Source organism: Chrysochloris asiatica, unplaced genomic scaffold (assembly GCF_000296735.1).
Source record: "Chrysochloris asiatica unplaced genomic scaffold, ChrAsi1.0 scaffold00008, whole genome shotgun sequence".
NCBI classification, from domain to species: domain Eukaryota; kingdom Metazoa; phylum Chordata; class Mammalia; order Afrosoricida; family Chrysochloridae; genus Chrysochloris; species Chrysochloris asiatica.
In genome coordinates, this window is record NW_006408526.1 from 19,596,335 (window position 1) to 19,616,274 (window position 19,940).

General features: G+C 37.7%; 1 protein-coding gene across 1 annotated transcript in view; it reads left to right on the forward strand.

Moving 5' to 3' along the window:
• ZC3H12C (zinc finger CCCH-type containing 12C) overlaps window positions 1-19,940 on the forward strand; it is a 52,794-nt gene that overhangs the window by 504 nt on the left and 32,350 nt on the right. Inside the window, exon 2 of the mRNA XM_006833804.1 lies at window positions 5,729-6,486. Coding sequence (XP_006833867.1) covers window positions 5,729-6,486 — 758 coding nt within the window. The remainder of the gene's footprint in view (window positions 1-5,728; window positions 6,487-19,940) is intronic.

Genomic DNA, 19,940 nt, shown 5'->3' on the forward strand with positions numbered 1-19,940 from the left:
GCTTTTCCGTTGTCTGAAGACTCTAGTTTGGGGAGATGGATGGGTGGATATAGTCAGGTGTTATTTCAGACAGCTTGTGTTAAATAAGATGATTAAGCATTGAATTGCTTTATTAACAGTGTCAGCATTCATGTACAGTTTGTAATTTCTTCTCCCCACTTTTGTTTGTACTTGCGTTCGTTTCCAATATTCGATAGAAGATGTCACCCCTCAAATTACTGCTTTTTAGAGTTCTGCAATGGAGAGAGAAGGAGGGTACAAAGACTTTCATCTCTCAGTTAGGAGGGAAAGAAAGCGCATAAAGGGTTAAAAAGAGGTTTTCATCTCTACCACATGCCCTATTGTGTGAACATATGCATAAGTCTATTGAAAGTTTTCAGAAGATGGGCAGGCCACCAGTTGCTGGTCTCCTGCAGTTCCAGTAGACATCTGCTGCCCCAGAGCATTAACCAATCTGTTCAAAGGGACATCCTTCCTTTGTTAGTGTGGAGATGCAGACATCAGTACTCACTGAAATACAATGGTAATTAAATACACAGGGGCTACAGCAGTAGGTATTTATTACATATTCATTATTTTTGTTCATTGTTCTCATAGTATTACCATTTGGATAACAACCAGAACCCACTTTTATGCCATTGTAATTCCACGTTTACAAACAAATTGTTTTAACAAGTTTATGGTATAGTATTGCTGATTAATCTCTGGCTCCTTTATTTTATTAAAAAAAAATTTTGTATTTACTTGATTTGAGGTGAGGGATTTACCCATATTATCTAATGAGAATTTTCAGAAAATCTTTTCCCTAGGGAGCAGGGTTTGTGAGCATGCCATACATTTCTGGTAAATAGCCATTATATCACAAACCTATGTTCAGCCCATGCAGAACGTGAAAGAGTTCCTGTCTGAAAACTTAAAAAAAAAAAAAAAAAAATTGGTCATACTTCATCATCACCTAAAAATGAACATGAAAATTTGGGTCATTTTCCACAAACTGATTTATTGATTTTTTTAATTTATTAGGCCACCAGCAAGAAAAATTGTTTGGGTTTCAGGTACAGTGTTTGGAGGGACTCTAGAGATTTTGTCAGTGTGGAAAAAATACATTCTCAAATCATTTATTTACTTATTTGTGTCAATACCTTTTGGGTACAAGCATATAGCATATAAAACACTATTACAATTGGACCCTGATAGAAAGTTTCAAAGTTAAATCATATAGTTTATGTTACCTTAGTTTTCTTGTAACCAAGGAGTATATACTTTGGCCAACTTTCTGTGTGAAATTTTGTGCTGCTTCTGATTGAAGTAAGGAAAATGATCCTTGTTTGCAAAGAAAAGTTAACACAGGTTTACATTTGAGTAGATGCAACAGCTTAAAGATGCATAAGTGGTTTAGAAATGAAAGAAAAATCTTACATTTAAGTTATTGGTATCGGTTCCATCTTTTGTTTTTCAAACTTGTTGATCATTTTTAAGGCACTGAACAAAAATAAAAGAAAAATACCATTCTTTGTCCCAAAATCTTTTATAGTAATTACTTTGCAAGTTTTGTACATTCCATTATATTAAGAACTGCTGCAGACTGTGAAAATATTTTTGGTGAGTTTTTAAATCTTAAGACTAGCATTTAATTTTTTTTATTGAGTGATTTCAAGATACTGCCAAATTAGGATATTTTTATGTAACACATGGAGTCGGGGTAATCTTGAACTAATTACAAATGGGTAAGGCAGCATTTTAAAAACTAAAACTTTGCCATTTGAATCAGTACAAATCAGGTTACATCAAATTTGTATTATAGGATAGAAAAAAAAATATATGCAGCTTCTATGTAGGTCTGTTAATTGAATTCATTCACTCATGTATTTTTCCCTGTTCTTTTTACTGCTTTGCAGGTTCTGAAGATTACTTAACTGCTTACTTAGTGCAAGGTGCAACTGGGTACCTTTATCTGAGCTAAACAATGAAATTGGAAAGATGAAGAAAAAGGACTATTGTTGTTAAGTGCTGTCAAGTCGGTTCCGACTCATAGCTATCCTGTATAGGGTTTTCAAGGATCAGTTAGTGGGGTTGAACTGCCACAGTCCAGTGCTTATCCTACAGCTCCAAACAGGCATACCTGTGTGAAAAAGTTCAACCAGAATATTTTAAAAGAAAAGTCATGCTAACATCTAACCTAATTAGATGTTAGTAAAATAAAGTAGGCCAGGCTTACATTTATCCTTAGCTTCAAAAATCCTGTTGGCCCAATTTATTGAAAACTTTTCATTTAAATATGTATAATGTATATGAATTATCCCAAACTAAAGGTATGTGGTATTGGCACACAAATGAGTTTTACCTGGTATAACAGTATAAAAACAATTGATAATCCTATTTTTCTTTTCTCTTTTTTTTATTATAACCAAGATAAAATTATACGGAAGAGATATTTAAAAAAAAAAAAAACTAGATTCAAATTAGGTAGGTTTAAAAAAAGAATGGTTAATTTTCATTTTTAAAACTCTGAAGTACTTGGTTTTATTTCTTTGGAAAATATGAAAATTAAGAATTTCACTTATCTTTTAAATAAGGATTTCATCTTTATTTTTCATAAATGATCCATCTGATCTGATATGGTCCTGGAGAAAAGTACTGGAACTCAAGAACGAAAATTACATTTCCCTGTTTGAGTGAGGGATTTTGGTCAGTGAGTTATTATCCTGAAGAATTATCTCACAACAGCACTTATGCAAAACCCAAACTTTTCAGGGGAGATCAAAAAATGTTGCCCATTCAATACACTTCCTGCAGTCAGAGCAGATTGCGGGGTTTACAGAACAATGATGTCGGAGCTGCCAGCTTGGTTTGGCAGCTACATTGTTCTTGGAGGGTAAACCAGACGCACTTAAGTCCCAGTCTCTTTTATCTGCTTTTGTTCATACCAAATTATTCTTTCACTGTGCTAGCATTCATGATGGCATGTTAAAGGAGTGCAGCTTAGCAACAAGCCTCTGGTTGCCAGGCAGCCCAGCTTCCAATAGATTTTCCTTGTTTAAAATTACTTTTGGTGGGAGCTCTAGGAAGGGCCACAGTGCAGATTTTTCTTTTAACTGTATCCCTTTATTAGGATGCTGTTGTGATTTGTTACTCGCATTATGGTGTCAGTATATTACAGTAGTTAATAAATCACTGAGTATAAAGATTTGCTTTCAAAATCCCTTCCTTTAATTCTAAATAATTGGGCTTATGCATATCTATGTTAATAGAAAAAACTGAAATAGATATAACTTCATAATAGAACAGATGCTGATAGACCTCTTCTAAGGGATATTCAGTTTTATCAATTGTGCACTTAGGAGCCAAGAGAGTTTGCTGTTTCTTTAATACTAAAGAATGCCATATTATTTTATTGATGGAACAGTGGTTTTAAAGTTATCTGTTTTCTCAGGGAAATAAAACCTGAAAAGGCTCTTATAGAAGTTTGTACAAGTTCTACCCAGAAGGAATTTTAAGTACATTGTTATCAAGCTAAGGATTCCTTAATGTCACTCTGTTTATAGTACTGAGAGTTAATATGATTTATTTCATTATGTAAATATGCCTCACTTGCTGATAAATGACTAAAATATGCATTCAAATTTGTGTCTTCTCAGAATATAACGTAATGTTTTTTCTTTTAACATTTATGTAATAGCTCCTTTTAATTGTAAATATATGTTGAAGAGCTTTAGAATACAATGTTTTCCCACTTTTACAGGTTATTTAAATAGGTGTTTTATGACAGGCTAAACTCTCTTCATCCACTAGTATGCTAATGTTATACTGGATTTTCTTTTTTTTTTTAATGCTGTCAGGTCAGTTCTGATTCATGGTGAACCTTATAGGGCAAAATAGAACTTCCCCATAAAGTTTCTAAACTTAAAATCTTTATGGAAGCAGACTGCTGCATCTTTCTTCTGCGGAGCAGCTGGTGGGTTTGAACCACCTACCTTTCAATTAGCATTAAACTCCAATGACTTCTTAAGAACAGATATCCAGAGAACCCAAGTTATCCTAATTGCAAACTTGTTGTTAAGTGCCATCAACTCGGTTCTAACCCATAGCGACCCTGTATAAGGTTTTCAAGGAGCAGCTGGTGAGCTTGAACCACCGACCTTGCAGTTCAAACTGATTTTGCAGGCCAGTGCAATAATCCACAGTGCCACACCAGCGCACTGTTGTTAAGTACTGTGGAGTCGATTCTGACTCATAGTGACCCTGCACAGGGTTTCCGAGGCTGTAAATCTTTACGGGAGCAGAACGCCTCATCTTTCTCCTGCAGAACTGCTGGTAGTTTCGAACTGCTGACTTTGAGGTTAGCAGCCCAATTCATAACCACTACACTACCAGAACTCTAGAATTGTTTTAATCAGAAAGTTGCTGTTAAGGATATGGAGTCCGGATGAGGCGCTGTAGGATGAGCACTGTACTGGTAGCCTCAAGGTCATTGGTTCACACCTACCAGCTGCTCCCCAGAAACCCTAGACAGAGTCACTATGAGTTGAAACCCACCCATTGGTACTTGACAACAATAACATTGTGGATATAGACCTTACAATGAAGTATAAGAAAAACTCATTTTGACAGTAAAAATATTTTTATAGGGGAGACAATGGGAGAAAGATGACCTCCTAACCAAATTTTTTGTTGTTGTTAAGTGCCATTGAGTCGGTTCCAACCCATAGTGACCCTGTATAGGGTTTCCAAGGAGTGACTGGTGAACCACAACCTGGTGCTTAACAGTCCAGTGCACCACCCCAAGACTCCTGAATATAAGGGTCGTGTAATGCTAAAAGTCTGTTACCACGTGTCCAGTACTTACTGGATTAAAACTGTATGCATCTCTAACTGCACTATGTTTCACTTTCTAATTATTGAATTCTTCTTTAGATGTTTTAGAATATGTGCTCTTTCCTTGTAGTATCTAAAATATAATTTTTTTTTTACTTTAATGCAGATTGTTGTTAAGTTTGATTCAAATTAATGATAATTTTCCAAGTATTATAAGTTACTAGTTCTCTTTATTTCCACATGGCTTCTCTGTAAAGAATTTAAAATAGATTTTTATGAGTTCTGTAAGAGAAAATATAAACAGCCTGCCATTGGCATATCTAAAACATGTTTTATGAAAGCACTCTGTGTTACTCTAGAAGCGTACATTTTTCTAAAAGTGGAAAAATCTCTCTCTTTTCCATGTATGTTGGGCGTGAATTTTGGAGTCAAACAAAACTGCGTTTAAAATCTAGTTCCAACCATAAGAGATCAAATGGGCAGCATTTGCCCAAAAGCAAATTTAAGAAGTCAGGGAAACTTGGTGAAGGGAAACAGGAAACCCTAGGGGGGAACTAGAGGACGTATTGTGGGGACTGTAACCAGTATCACAGAACACTCTGTATATCCGTTGCTAAATGGGCAACAAATTTGCTCTGTGAACTTGCACATAAACCACAATATAATATGTTTAAAATTCCCCTTCCACTACTTACTTGCTTTGTTGCCTTGGAGGAATTATGTGTGGCCTCCATAATTCATACCCTCTTAAACTAAGAAATGGGACATTGTACTGTCTTGGCAAGGGTATTTTAAAGGATGAGAATATGTAGACAAAACGCAGAGTAGGTATTGGTTATCTTACAAGTGCTCCATAAAAGACAGAAGTGTAACAGGAAATATGAAATCCTAAATATTGTGTATTTTTCTTTAGGAATACGGAGCTCTTTGCATTCAGGAATACAGAAAAAACAGCAAAGTGGAGTCAAGTACACGTAACAGCTTCATGGGCTTGAAGGATCATCTGGGGCATGACCTAGCCCATCTTTATGTGGAGACCACTGGCCCACATTTAAGTGCAGCTGTACCTTGGCCAATGGTTGAAAAACCAACAATGGATAAAGTGAACTCCAGGAAAGAAGATACAGAAAAAGAGGTGTCTGAAGAAAACGCAAGCTCTGGTGACTCCGAAGAAAGCACAAATTCTGATAATGAGTCCGAACAATTGAGTTGCATATCCATAGAGCCATGCTTATTAACTAAGGCTCACAGACAACTCTGTAGGTCTCCCTGTTTAGAACCCCACATACTCAAACGCAATGAGATTTTGCAAGACTTTAAAACCGAAGAATCCCAGGCTACCCCCAAGGAAGTGAAGAAACCCCCTGATGTGGTAAGAGAATACCAAACAAAACTGGAGTTTGCACTTAAGTTAGGTTATTCTGAAGAACAGGTTCAGCTTGTGCTAAACAAACTTGGTACTGATGCTTTAATCAATGATATACTAGGAGAACTTGTCAAGCTTGGAAATAAAAGTGAGACTGATCAAACAGTTAGTGCGATTAACAGTGTACTGCGGGAAACATCTTCCCTGGAATCTCAAAGGTCTGAATCTCCAATGCAAGAAATTGTTACAGATGATGGTGAAAATCTGAGACCAGTAGTTATTGATGGCAGCAATGTAGCAATGAGGTAAGTGAAGAAATCTTTTCCATGAATTATTATCAAAGTCTTTAAAGAGAATGTCGCATTTCGTGGTTCACTTCTAATAGTCATTGAAGTGAAAATTAGCTTGCATCCTGGCATAGTTGACATTTTTTAATTGTGCCTGTTAGTTTTCTGTCTCTTAACTTCCAGAATACCCCTGGTGGTGGTAATGTGCCGTGGTTTGGTTCCAACTCATAGCGACCCTGTACAGTACAGGTTTCCAAGGCTGTAAATCTTTACGGGAGCAGAAAGCCTCATCTTTCTCCTGCAGAACAGCTGGTAGTTTCGAACTGCTGACCTTGGGGTTCGCAGCCCAGTCCATAACCACTACGCTACGAGAGCTCCTTCCAGAATACCCTTATCCCCAAACCAGACCAAAACCCACTGCCCTTCACTTATAACAACTCTTATAGGACAAACTCTTATAGGACAAGAGTAGAACTGCTCCTCAGGGTTTCTGAGACTGTCAGACTTTATTTATGGAAGCAGACAGCTTTCTTTTGTCTTTCTCCTGCGGAGCATCTGTTGGACTCAAACTGCTGATTTTTCAGTTAGCAGCCCAGCATGTAATCCACTATGATACCAGGGATCCTTAACTGTTACCTTACGGAAGTGATATTATGTAACGCTCAAAACTCATGAAATTACCAAGGAGAGAGTTTTAGGGAAATTTTTGAGGAACACCTACGACCATGGCTATATACCAAAATCACCAGAGGAATTCTTTGTAAAACTACATCTTCCCAGTGTCTACTCTTGGAAAATCTGAATCAATGGGGTAGATCCCAAATAACTGAATTATTTTTAAAGTATCATAGGTATTTTTGATGCATAACCAGGGTTGAGAACTACTCATAACTATGTAAGTGTTGAGATCTACAGATAGGGAAATAGAAACAAGTGATAATCCAGGTAAATAGTAGTGTGAAAAACACTAGTGTTAGAAAAAAACTAGAAAACTCTCCAGTGTCATCAGACTCAAAGGCAGCTTTAAGTAGAGTATGACTTGTAGAAAAGTTGAGGAAAAATGTTTAAAAGAACCAGACGACATGACAGTCAGGAAGCCTTTGGTCCTCAAGAATACTGTATGATGCTAAATATGGAAGTCCAATTGAAGAGGGTGAAGAAATGCAGGGGTAGAAATCATCTATTGCCCTAGAATAACAAGAGATGAAGGGAAGAAAGAGGAGGAAGAAGAGTTGGGAAAGGATTTAGTTTTGTTTTTAAGAACTAGACTATTCAGTATAGTCAGCTGATATGGAAGGGTAGTTGGCCACCAGAGAAGAGGAAGAGAGCAATGAGTTCAGTTTAGTTTTTGAAACAAAGTCCTGAAAGAGAAGGCAAAGACATCAGTGGAGAACTTGGCACTGGATAGGCCAAAGCAGAACTTTCAAGGGGAAAAGCAATGTGAGACTTACCACAAGTTGGAGCCCTTACTCTCAGTCAGTATCAGGTGAAACGAAAATGATTAGATAACTAAGGATTTGCGTAAAACTAAAGCTTACTGGCCCCACATGGTGAGAATTACCTACCCAGAGAAAACTTTACTACAAAAATTGTTGTCGTTATTAAAGTACCGTCAAGGCAGTTTCAACTTATAGGGACTCTGTTTAGAATTTCCAAGGCTTAAATCTTTTTAGGAGCAGAAATACTCATCTCTCTCCCTCTAAGTGGCAGTCAGGCTTGACCGCGGACCTTGTGGTTCTGAGTTCAGTGCTTATCGTTTGGAGACACCATGCTCCCACAAAACTAAATGGCATAATTGAAGCGTGTCACACAACCCATTCTTAGATAATTTTGAAATAAAATTTCCTCCAGCATTATTTTGGCACCATCCATTTTCCCTTAATATAAAGATGGGAGAAAACACATCCATTTTTCTCCATCATATAGTTGAATCTGACACTTACAGTGAACTGCTTCAGGCATTTCAAGAGAGAACAAGTTGATAGACAATTTTTATTATAATAGCATTTCACTGTCAGTCACAGTGAACTATTCATATTCAATTTTTGCCACTTAATAAGGTCTACATAAAGGAGTCCTGGTGTGGTGCTGTGGGCTAATGTGCTGGATTGCAAAGTCCATTTGAACTACAAGATTGGTGCTTCAAGCTTACCAGCTGCTTCTTGGAAACCCTATATAGGGTCGCTACAGGTCAGAACTGACTCAACGGTACTTAACAACAACAACATTAAGTAACAGAGTCATTTAAAAATGTATATATATTTCACATCCAAAATCTTAGACCAAAAACGCAGAGGTATTTCATCTGCTTCACGTTATGTACAAAATAAGCTTTTACTTTTGAAATTAATTTATCATTCATGATAAGTTTAACAAACCTATCATGCTGTTGTTAAGTGACATCTAATTGGTTCCAACTCATAGTGGCCCTGTGTATGATTTCCTGATGGATTTGAACCTCTGACCTTGTGGTTTGCAATCCAGTGCTGATCCTACAACACCACACCAGAAGTCCATACCAATCATACTGTTGTTGTTGTTAAATGCCAGCCATAGAGTCAGTTCCAACTCATAGCAACCCAGTGTAGGGTTTCCAAGGAGCAGCTGCTGGATTTGAACTGCCGACCTTGCCGTCCAGCTCATTTACCTGCAGCACCACACCAGGACTTCAAACCTATCATGTTGTTGTTAAGTGCTGTCGAGTCAATTCCGACTCATGGCAACCCCATATAGGGTTTTGAAGGCGTGGCTGGTGAATTTGAACCACCAACCTTATGGTTCAAACCAGCCTTGTGGTCCAGTGCTTTTATCCCACAGGATTAAGCACTACACCAGGATTCCTCTCATATACGTTGTTAATTGCCATCAGTTTCCAACTCATAGTAACTCTGTATAGGGTTTCCAAGCCTGTAAATCTTTACCAGAGCAGAAAGCCTCATCTTGCCCCCAGCAGCTGGTAGACACAAACTACTGAGTTTGTGGTTCACAGCCCAGTGCTTATCCTACAAAGTCACTGTATTCCATCATATATAATAAGTTTACATATAATTATGTATGATAAATGTGGTGATGGTTAAAACCAGAGTGCTATTTATTTCTTTCACTAGTCTCCCAGGCAGATATTTCCTATATAAAATAAATGTCTTTTATTGCCATTAAAATGCTAGCCATAGAACTTAGATAAATGATTCTTTAGATGTAACTTAAAAGTAGGAAAACAAGAGACATATTTTTAATCAGAGAAGGTGTTAAAAACATCTTTTAATTATTTACATTATGATTCTAAATTGTTGTTGCTGTTAAGTGCTGTTGAGTCGGTTCTGACCCATAAGTCACTTAAATTCTCCAGCCTCGGTTTTCAAAATTAAAAAGGGAAATTTTTATTTTGTTGTGCTTGCAGTTAGGATTAAAAAAAAAAAGTACTTACGTGCCAGGTACTTTTCATGTAATAGATGCTTGATAAATTACAGTTCTTGAAACCCAAGAGCCTGTCTTAATGTAAAGAAAAGTGAGTTATCCTAGGTTTTTCATTCAACATTTAGCAAACATAGTAATTTACCAGTCCATCTTACTCTCATGACCCCTAACCTCTGATTCATAGCACTACTGGTTTGCCTTGATGGGTTTTACAGCTTCATAAAGGTCACTTGAATGAACTCGTAGAACTGGGTAGACTCCAAAATTGCCCAGGATGAGCCAGATAATCAGAATATCCAGCACAGCTTCCAAAATTGCAGGGATCCTATGTTGTCATAGTGGAGCGTACTTCATTGTATTCATTTGCTTTCAGAAATGTGCCTACTGAAAAAGGGGTCTGGAGTAAACCTGTTAAATAAAAACTCACCCAAAATTGACCAAAAAAAGTTAAAATGAAAGAATAGACAGATAGCTGGGGCATCTACTAGATTGTGACAGCTATTTCACTGGTGGGAAAATAGAAGCTAAAAGGGCATGGTGTAGAAAAAAAAATAGAAAAGAGTAAACCTGGTTTAGAGGTTGGCCCAGGATCAGGAAGTGTTTCATTCTGTTATGCATAAGGTCACTATGAGTCATACAACAACAAGTTTAGCAAAAGCCCTAAACTTTTACATGTAAAATATTGAGCATATAAAAAGTGCTGATTTCTGAAATACAAAAGAAATGAAATATACATATAGTGGAACTAGACTTACAAATCCTGACAAAAGACTGCAATTAATATTCTATGAAAAAAGCAAACTCAATAATTTAACAAAGTTGGTCTTTTAGCAGTAAATAGACCTTCTTCCTTAATAGGGCGGATAGCCAGTAAAATAGACATGACCATGAAACTAGTACTCCAGATTTAGACAGAGAAACAGCAGATGATTAACATTTATCATATTTCTGAAGTAAAATTCTTATGTATTTTTTTCTAACTTTACAGTTCCGCAAAATCTCTGATTCCATAAATTTAAGGAGGTGGTGGTGGTTTTGTGCCACCATGGAATCGGTTCTGACTCACAGAGACCCGGGCATACAATTTTCGAGGCTGTAAATCACTCTCCTACCAGGGCTCCTTTAAATTTGTGGTAGCAGTGGACTATAGAATTATTCTGTTCCCATGTACCCGTTAGTTTATTTGTATATTTCCTTAAACAAATTCATTGCTCTCTTATGTTCCCAGTATTTCTTGTCCTGTCTGTAAGAAAGTCCACTCTTGTGAACCATCAGGTGACAATATGATAATACATTGGGTCTCAGAGCACTTTGACCCTTAGAAATCCTTGATTTCATCAATATGCTTCTATGAGCTAGTCACCTGACTTTATTAAACTAACTGAATCTCTGTATCAGCCTCTTCCAAATGTTCATCAAATAAAGAGCACAGAACAAAGAACCCTCGACCTTATCTTATCACTCCCTGGATATAATACACCTTCTCCTGTGGAGTATTACAAGGGAAACTGACTAGACTAGGCTTCCCGTTTTTTATGTGAACAGACTTTCTGTTTTTGAAACTTTTTATTGTGAGTTGAGTGAAGATCATCAGTTATACATTCAAGAAAACACACACTTTGTTTCATCTCAATGATTGCAATCCCATTTTTCCCCTGTGGTTCTTATTTCCCTTCCAACCTCCTTTCCATCCCTTCTCTACTTTGTCCTTAGGTAAATGGTACCTTTTTGATCTTGAGTGGTTGACCATTCCATGGTGAGCATACCTTACTAGTGTGTTCCCCCTATATACCAATCTACTGCTTGGCTGAAAATTGGGCCGTGAGAGTTCCATTCCAGACCTGAAGGGTCGTTGAGGGCCATAGTCTCGGGTTATCTCAGTCTTTTTCTGAATAGTAAGTCTGATCTTTGTTTATAATTTTGAGTTTGTTCCACATTTCTGCCCACTCTGCTTGGGGCCTTCTAATGTGATCCCTTCAGAGCAATTGGTAACGGTATCCAGGCACCATCTAGTTCTTCTGGTCTCAGTGTCATAGTGACTGATGTTCACATGTTCCAATGGTCCATTGAACTAGTTGACTCCAAACATCTTCAATTTTCACATTCTTCTTTCTTCCTCACATGGAGAGACCAATAGTTGCACCTTAATTGGCCACTCATGAGCTTTTAAAATACCAGTCATAGTCACCCAAAAAGGATGTGGATGAACTGAGTCATACCAATCGACAATGGTGTCCCCTGAGACCCCAGGCACAACAGCTCATCGCCTTCAGGTTGTTATGAGCAGACTGTTGAAACCTTCCTTCTCCCTCTGTCATTGCAAGTCCTGGTCCATACTTTAGTTATCTAGTAGTGCTGCCATGGAAGAAATTCCACAACTGGGTAACATTTATAAATTGATGTTTATTTTCTCACAGTTTAGAAGGCTAAGAGTTCAAATTCATTGTGTTGGCTCTTCTTATTAAGTGCCAACAAGTCGGTTCTGAGCCATAGAGACTGTGTATATAGGGTTTCCAAGGAGCAGCTAGTGGGTTTGAGCCACAGACCTTTCAGGTTAGCGGTCTAGTGCTTATCCTGGAGAGTCACACCAGGAATAGGGAGTCTTTTTCTCTCTGTCAGTTCTGAAGGAAGGTCCTTGTCTCTTCTGAACTTCTCGAGGACGATCTCCATGTAGCTGGACATGTCTTCTCCCCCATCTCTGCTTGCCAGTTTGCATTTCATCTCTTTTTTATCTCAAAAGAGATTGACACAAAATATGCTCTACCTGAATAATCTTGTCTCATTATCATAAAAAAACAGGCCATTCCCAAATGATATTATAACCACAGGCGTAGAGTTTAGGTTTTACAACACATAGTTTGGGTGGGTGGGCTTTTGTGGCATGAGTCTTGTGCAGAGTCTTTGGGTAAATGTTTTGTTTATCATCTCAGGTGGACCATGCTTGGACACCCATGTCCCTATGTAAGTCACAGAGAACTACTGGAAGAATTTAAACAAGGGTAGACGGACATAGTCAAATTTGCCTAGAAATCTAGGGAGTGGCATTGGAGAAAAAGAGAGCTTGCATTTGAAAATATTTGCACACATTTAATTGTGAACAATCCTGGGGAGAGAAAACAATGGGGCTATGAATAGAATCGCTGTTGGATTCCTGTCAAATGGCACAAAATAGAGAAATAAGCGATTTTCTTGATAAGTTACATCCCCCACCCAAAAGCCATGTTGCTAACCAGCTGGCGTTGGCACAAATCTGAATTTTACTTGGCATGTAGAAAAATATCTCAGGTGAAATGAAGGCATTTTCTTAAGTTTGGACAGAAACTCTATATTGATTGTTGTCAAAATCTGAACAGAGAAAATGCATAAATTGTGATAACTTTCCTTTTTATCAAGAGCTAAACCCACATGTGAAAGGGTTTCAAGAAGTTCATGAAAAAAATGTGATTCTCTTTTAATCCCATTTTTCCATGAAGTTTTTGAACCCCTCTCATGCAGAATAGGATTTACACTTCTGATTAATCTTTTAAATAGTACAAAGTCTTTTGTGTATGTAATGTACTTGGCAAAATGGTATGAACTTGAAAACTCTTCTTAGTGTTAATTTGAATATTGAAGACCACCTTTTCCTGGCTCTAAAATTTGCCTTGAATTATTCAGTTAGATTGTTGTGCTATTGTCTATTTACCTTTTAAAGTACCCAAACCAAAAAACTTATGGCCATCAAGTCAATTCCAACTCACCAAGACCCCTACATAAGACAGAGGAGAACTACTCTTTAGAGTTTCTGAGACTGTAAACCTTTTCAGAAACAGACTGTCTCATCTTTCTCCTATGGAGCAGTAGGTGAGTTTGAACCACTGAACTTGTGGTTCACAGCCCAATGCTTCGCCCGCAGTGCCACCAGGGCTTCTTCATTACAGCTATTAGAATCATCCCGGACACCTAGGCAGAGTGTTTATGAGAGACTGAAAATTGCCAGAGGTTACTGAATTTTCTTTTCCCTTTCTCAACAAAAGTACACTAAAATGATGTGCATAGGCTTGTGTGCTCTAGTCTGGGAGCCACTAGCCACATGTGGCTAATGAGCTCCTACAAATGTGACTAGTTCAAATTGAGATACTCACTAAGGGTAAAATATACCCCAGATTTTGAAAGTTTCATACAAACATATGCAACTTTACCCTAATAATGTTTGTATTGATATGTGTTAAAATGATACTATTGCTGATATGTTGAGTTAAATGAACTACATTGTTAGAATTAATTTGTAACTATAGTTACTAGATCCTTTGGAATTATACATGTGGTTTACATTATATTTATGTTGTACTATCGCTCAGTGGAATGCTTTTTTAAGCCCCAGCATACTATAAATCATATTAATTAAATGACAACTTCATTTCCCTTCGAGTCAGAGTCAGAGTTAAGACTTACAGATTAGTTGGCTACATCCTGTTTCTCATATTGTTTTACAGAAAAGTTTTAGAGACTGCGAAAGAATCAGTGAATCAGAACTAGGGGTTTTCTGTCTGTCTGTTTAATTATATCAGTGCTGATTGTCACAAAGACACACATCGATTATATTCCATTGTAATTCTTTATAACCTAAGTACATGATTCTAGTTGTCATCAATATGTATTTTAATTGGCCAGAAGGCAGTAAACGTTCCTGTTCTCTCAAGAGTGCGTATTTCAGTCCTAACCTAGGAGCAGCAATATTTAGTAAGCCTATTGCACATGAATAAAGTTAATGATAAATCTTCACCTAAGAAATAGGAAACCCTAATTAGCATTCATATTTCCCATTTTTGTTAATGTTGCAGACACTTTTTACATCTAGCCAGATGTGTTCTCCTCAGTATTTTAAGAATAATGCCTTGGTTGGATCTAGAATAGTTAATGGTGTTTCCTATTATTAATTTTTGCCTAAAATCATGAACCTCAAGGTTAAGGAAATCTTTCTCCTTCCCCATTTCCTTTTCTATTCTCAGAATTACCTCTTGACTATGCCAACAATTGTGAATTGTTTTATGTTTAGCTTACTAGTTTTGGTGTTGAATATTTTCATTACCTTAAATCAGTGATCTTTCTGACTTTTCTTTCAAAGCAGTACCATCTGGCCCAATCTTGTACAGAAGCCCAATATTTAAAGCAAACTAAAGCAGAGATATGGTTGAATTAGGGACATCTTGGGGGTAAGTTTCCTACTCAGTAGAACAGACAGCCAAAAGGTTGGTTGTTCAAACCCACCCAGAGGTACCTGGGAAGAGTAGTCTGGTGATCAGCTTGGGAAAAGTCCGTCTGTCCTATGGAGCATTTCTACTGTATACACGTGAGGTTGCCATGAGTCGGAATTGGTTTAGCAGCACCTAAAAAAACTCCCTTGGAAGGATGTGTTTGTAATATAATTTGATATGAGCATTTAGATGATCCATAACAAAGTATAGGAGCCCTAGTGTGGCACTGTAGGCTCAGTCAGTTTGAACCTCAAGGTTGGCACTTCAGTTGCATCTGCCACTGAAAGATGAGGCTTTTTGCTCCCCCAAAGATATACAGCCTCAGAAATCCTATATAAGGTCGCTATGAATCGGAAACAACACAATGGTACAACAGTACCAACATGATTAGTATACCCCGACTTTCTCTAATACAGTTAAGCTATCCGAAAGGACCTGAACCTAAAGATTACAGTATGTTTTTTTAGTTTAAAAAGGATATTTTTTACCTTTATATTTTTTCATTTTAGGCACTTTATTAATAAACCCTGCTAACGTGTGTGCTTATCATAGGTGACATAACATAATGACTCATTAAAATCATACAAGTTTGATAAATATCTTTTAATCCTCCAATGGATGGTATCAGAAGTACATCTGAGAAAATAACAAACTGATATGGTAAGCCTTTGGATTTAAATAAAAAATGATCTATGTAGGTAGGGTCAGAATCCTGGTGTAGTGTTATAGGATAAGCCCTTGCCCGCCAGGTCGATTTGAATCTCAAGGTCAGTGGTTCAAACTCAGCAGCTGCTCCTTGGAAACCCCTTCCAGAGTCACTGTGAGTTAGGATCCACTCAGCAGCACTTAACAACAAAAACAACAATGTCATTTTTTAGTCTACTGATTATCCTGATTTTCTTTTTGTGTATGTGTGTGTGGTGGTTTGTTTTAAAATTGCAGTTTATGATATATGATGAGATTAAAGCTATTAAATAGATTTATTATGATTGGTGTAATATTCATTACAAAGAATAATTTTTCCCATTGTTTAAAAATTAGTACTGAGAGAACAGGAGGAAGAGAAGGGACTAATGTTTCTCAAAGCCTTCTATGTCCCATGCTACGTTCTCTGCATATGTTATTTCATTCAGTTCTGTGCAGCCCTCTAAGGTGGCTGGGATTATTCCCATCTTACATAGAAAAATTGAAGTTCAGGAGAAATAACTTGTCCAGAGTCACACAGAAAAGTGATAAAAGACAGGAGCTCATATCTTAATTCCAAAGACTTATTAATTTCACTATATTGGCCTACACTTGAAAAGCTGTTTCTAAGTAAATTTCTGAAACAAATCATTCTAGATATAATTTTTAAATTTGATTTAAGTTATTAAAGGCTTTTTACAAATTGCTTTTCTTTGATCAGAACGTAATATTATTTAAGTTTTAGAAAATGAAAATCACCTATATTTCTTGATGTGGTGCAGTAGCACTCAACGGCTCATCTCAAGGTCGGCAGTTCAAGCCCACTAGCCACTCCTTAAAAACCCTGTACAGTATTGCTATGAGTCGGAACCGACTCGATAGCACTCAGCAACAGCAACAGTTTCCAAAGTTCGTGACAACCATTACAAGTAATACATGGGGGCTTCAAAAAGTTCATGGACAAAATGGAATTAAATATTATGAAATTGTTCCCTGAACTTTTTGAAGCCCCCTTGTATGTTAGTTTAAAGCAAATATTTGAATTGTAGCAAATCACATTTGAGGAAATAAAAAGATAATGAAAAGAGGTTCCCTTGTTCTCTCTTTTTTTTCCTATTGTCCTTAAAAGTTAATAAAAAACAAAAAAGAAGGTAGGACCTTCTTTAAAAGATGCCTTCATTCCCTTTTTAGGTTTGATTACGAATCAGGCTGCGAACCTTAAGGTCAGCAGTTCGAAACTACCAGCCGCTCCGCAGGAGAAAGATGAGGCGTTCTGCTTCCGTAAAGATTTACAGCCTCGGAAACCCTTTACAGGGTCGCTATGGGTCGGAACTGACTCCACAGCACATAACAACAACAACATATTTTTTCAGTTAGTACCCATATCTACCACTGTAAGAGAACTGTTCAAATTCTACAGTAATCCTTCCTCTCCTATGGTTAACCTAGTTAATGATGTTGTTGTAGTTAAGTATTAGACCCTGTATTGGGTGTCTATGGAGCAGATGGTGGGTTTGAACCACCCACCTTATGGTTAATAGTCCAGTGCTTATCCTGTACAGGGTCGCTATAGGTCGGAACTGACTCGACAGCACTTAACAACAACAACAACAAGCTTATCCTACAGTACCACATCAGGACCTACCTAGTTAATGATGGTGGTGGTGGTGGTGGTGGTGGTGTTTGTGCTGTGGAGTCGGTTGCCACTCGTAGCAACCCTGTATACGGTTTCGAAGCTGTAAATCTTTATGAAAGCAGAAATCTTCATCTTTCTCCCAAGGGTTGGCTGGTAGATTTGAACTGCTGACCTTGTGGTTAGCAGCTCATCTCATAATGCATTACTCTACCAAAGCTCCTTTAGTTAATGATAGAGAAGTGCAATATGTGACAGTGCATTTCCTAGATGGGGCAGATGGAGCCGTAATACAGTGGCTTTTCCATTCAATCCATTAAAAGGCCCATGATCTTTTCTAAAAACTACATTAAATTATATAGTTTCCTGAATTTTGAATTTTGGTCTGTATTACAAAATACACTCTTATAATTTATTAACCATAATAGGTGGCTATTTTAGTGGCATAGTAATATATTTGTCAAATTAAAGTATAATAAGCAAGCATATTTTAATTCTCCAGTGAAAAGTATATTTGCTGTTGTGTGCCAGTGAGTCAGTTCCGACTTGTATAGGTTTTTTTGAGAGCAGCTAATGGGTTTAAACTGCCAACCTTGCAGTTAGCAGTCCAGTGTTTATCCAACAGCACCACACCAGGGTCTAGAAAGTATGTATGATATTCTTATTTGATTTCTTGAACAATAGCCTTTCTATTGAGAACAGAAACATACAATTGATATGCCTTTCAAATTAGTGACAATAGTAAATACGAATGAAGACTATTCCTATTAGATTTATGAGACAAAGTAAACGTGTAGAGGAAGGAAAAGTTATACTAGTGAAAGTCATGTGAAAATACATTTACTTGTCAAGATAAAGCATGCTCATTTTAGCTCCAATTTTTTAACTCTTCGGGAGCTGCATCTATCTGAAACTGTGTGCTAGCAGTCCCTGTAGGAGTAACAGTGCTTCAGTTTCTCCAGTGTAAACCTCTAGCCCTTTTCACAGCTTGGTCTGCAAATTGATTTCAGCTTATTGCCTGCTATAAGCTCAACAATTCATTCTAGAAATCTGTTGGGGAAGTAAATCAGCAGTTAGTTTCCCATGTGACACTGATGTCAGGAAGTCCTTATTTTTCAATTTCTGGATCACAGCATGAGCGATGCACAGTATGTATTTACTATTGCTGCTGTTGTTAAGTGTCATCGAGTCAGTTCCAACTCATAGTAGCTGGCGGGTTTGAACTGCCAACCTTTCGGTTTCAGTTAGCAGTCCAGTTGTTGTTGTTAAGTGCCATCAAGTCGGTTCCGACCCATAGCAACCCTGTATAGGGTTTCCGAGGAGCAGCTGGTGAGCTTGAACTGCTGACCTTGCAGTTAATATGGCTTTGCAGGCTGGCCCATTAACCCACAGCACCACACCAGTAAATAGGCACATATTCACCAACTCAGGCACTTTGCCTGCCAGGAGTTTTAAAAATATACTACGTGGAGCACAGAATATCTAGCCATTTGTTTGCACAGCAGGTTTCTTTCCGGCAGTTTAACAGCAACAACAGACAAGAGAGCTGTTCTCCCAACAGAGGATCTGTTTACTTGGGGAAAGAATAAGTGAAAAGTTGTCCACAGGTACCCACAACTTGAGTATTTTTCTGGGTCAAAGTTAAAGCAAGAAAAGTCAGTTGAAGCTAGAGAATCCATGGCTCTAGAATCAACAGTAAAGATTAAAGTAGGAAAAGGAAATAGGCCCATGGTTTTTCTACTGTATCAGTTTTGCCCTTTAGTTTGCACCTTTTGCCAGTTTTCTGTCAAGTTCCTGGAGGGGGTTAGGGGGTGGGGAAAGGGAGGAGTTTTGTGGAGAGGCAGCAAAGCTTCATATTCATAGTTGGGTGGCATTCCTTGCAGCTTCCTCGGGCTCAAGCATTCCTTTTTCCAATGTCCTGGGTTCTCACAGTAGTGACATACTGACTTCATTAGGGGTCTCTTTATCTCTTGGTGGCCCCAGATAACAGATTGCTTTCTTGGTGAATAATTCTAATAGGCGATCTAAAGTTTCTTTTTGTCTTCTTAATCTTTCTCCATATCTGTCGTTACCTGAGAAATATGCTGTCATTGCTCTTTACCTTCCTTTGCTCCCACTTGTGTTTGTTGAGTTCCTGGCAACAAGTCTGCTACAGAAGTGGAGTGGACCCAGGGTCTGTTCTGATCTTCTTAACCCATTTCTATAGATTTAGAAAACACCACAATGAGCCACTGATGAAGATCAGAGAGGGCCCCTTGGCAGGAGGTCACCTTCAATCCAGCAGAAGAGCTTCCAGAACAGCCACCAGTAGCCCCTTGCCTTCAGTTTCCAAAGCAGGAAAAAAAAAACTCTCTGAGCTCATTAATTCCCTTTTGAGGATATCACTTTGCTTCCAAGCAGGCCTGTTTCATTAGCTGAGCAAAGTTGCCTAGGACTATGTAACAAACACCTTGCCAAGATTTTTTTTTTTTTTAATGTTTTATTGTGAATTATGTGATAGT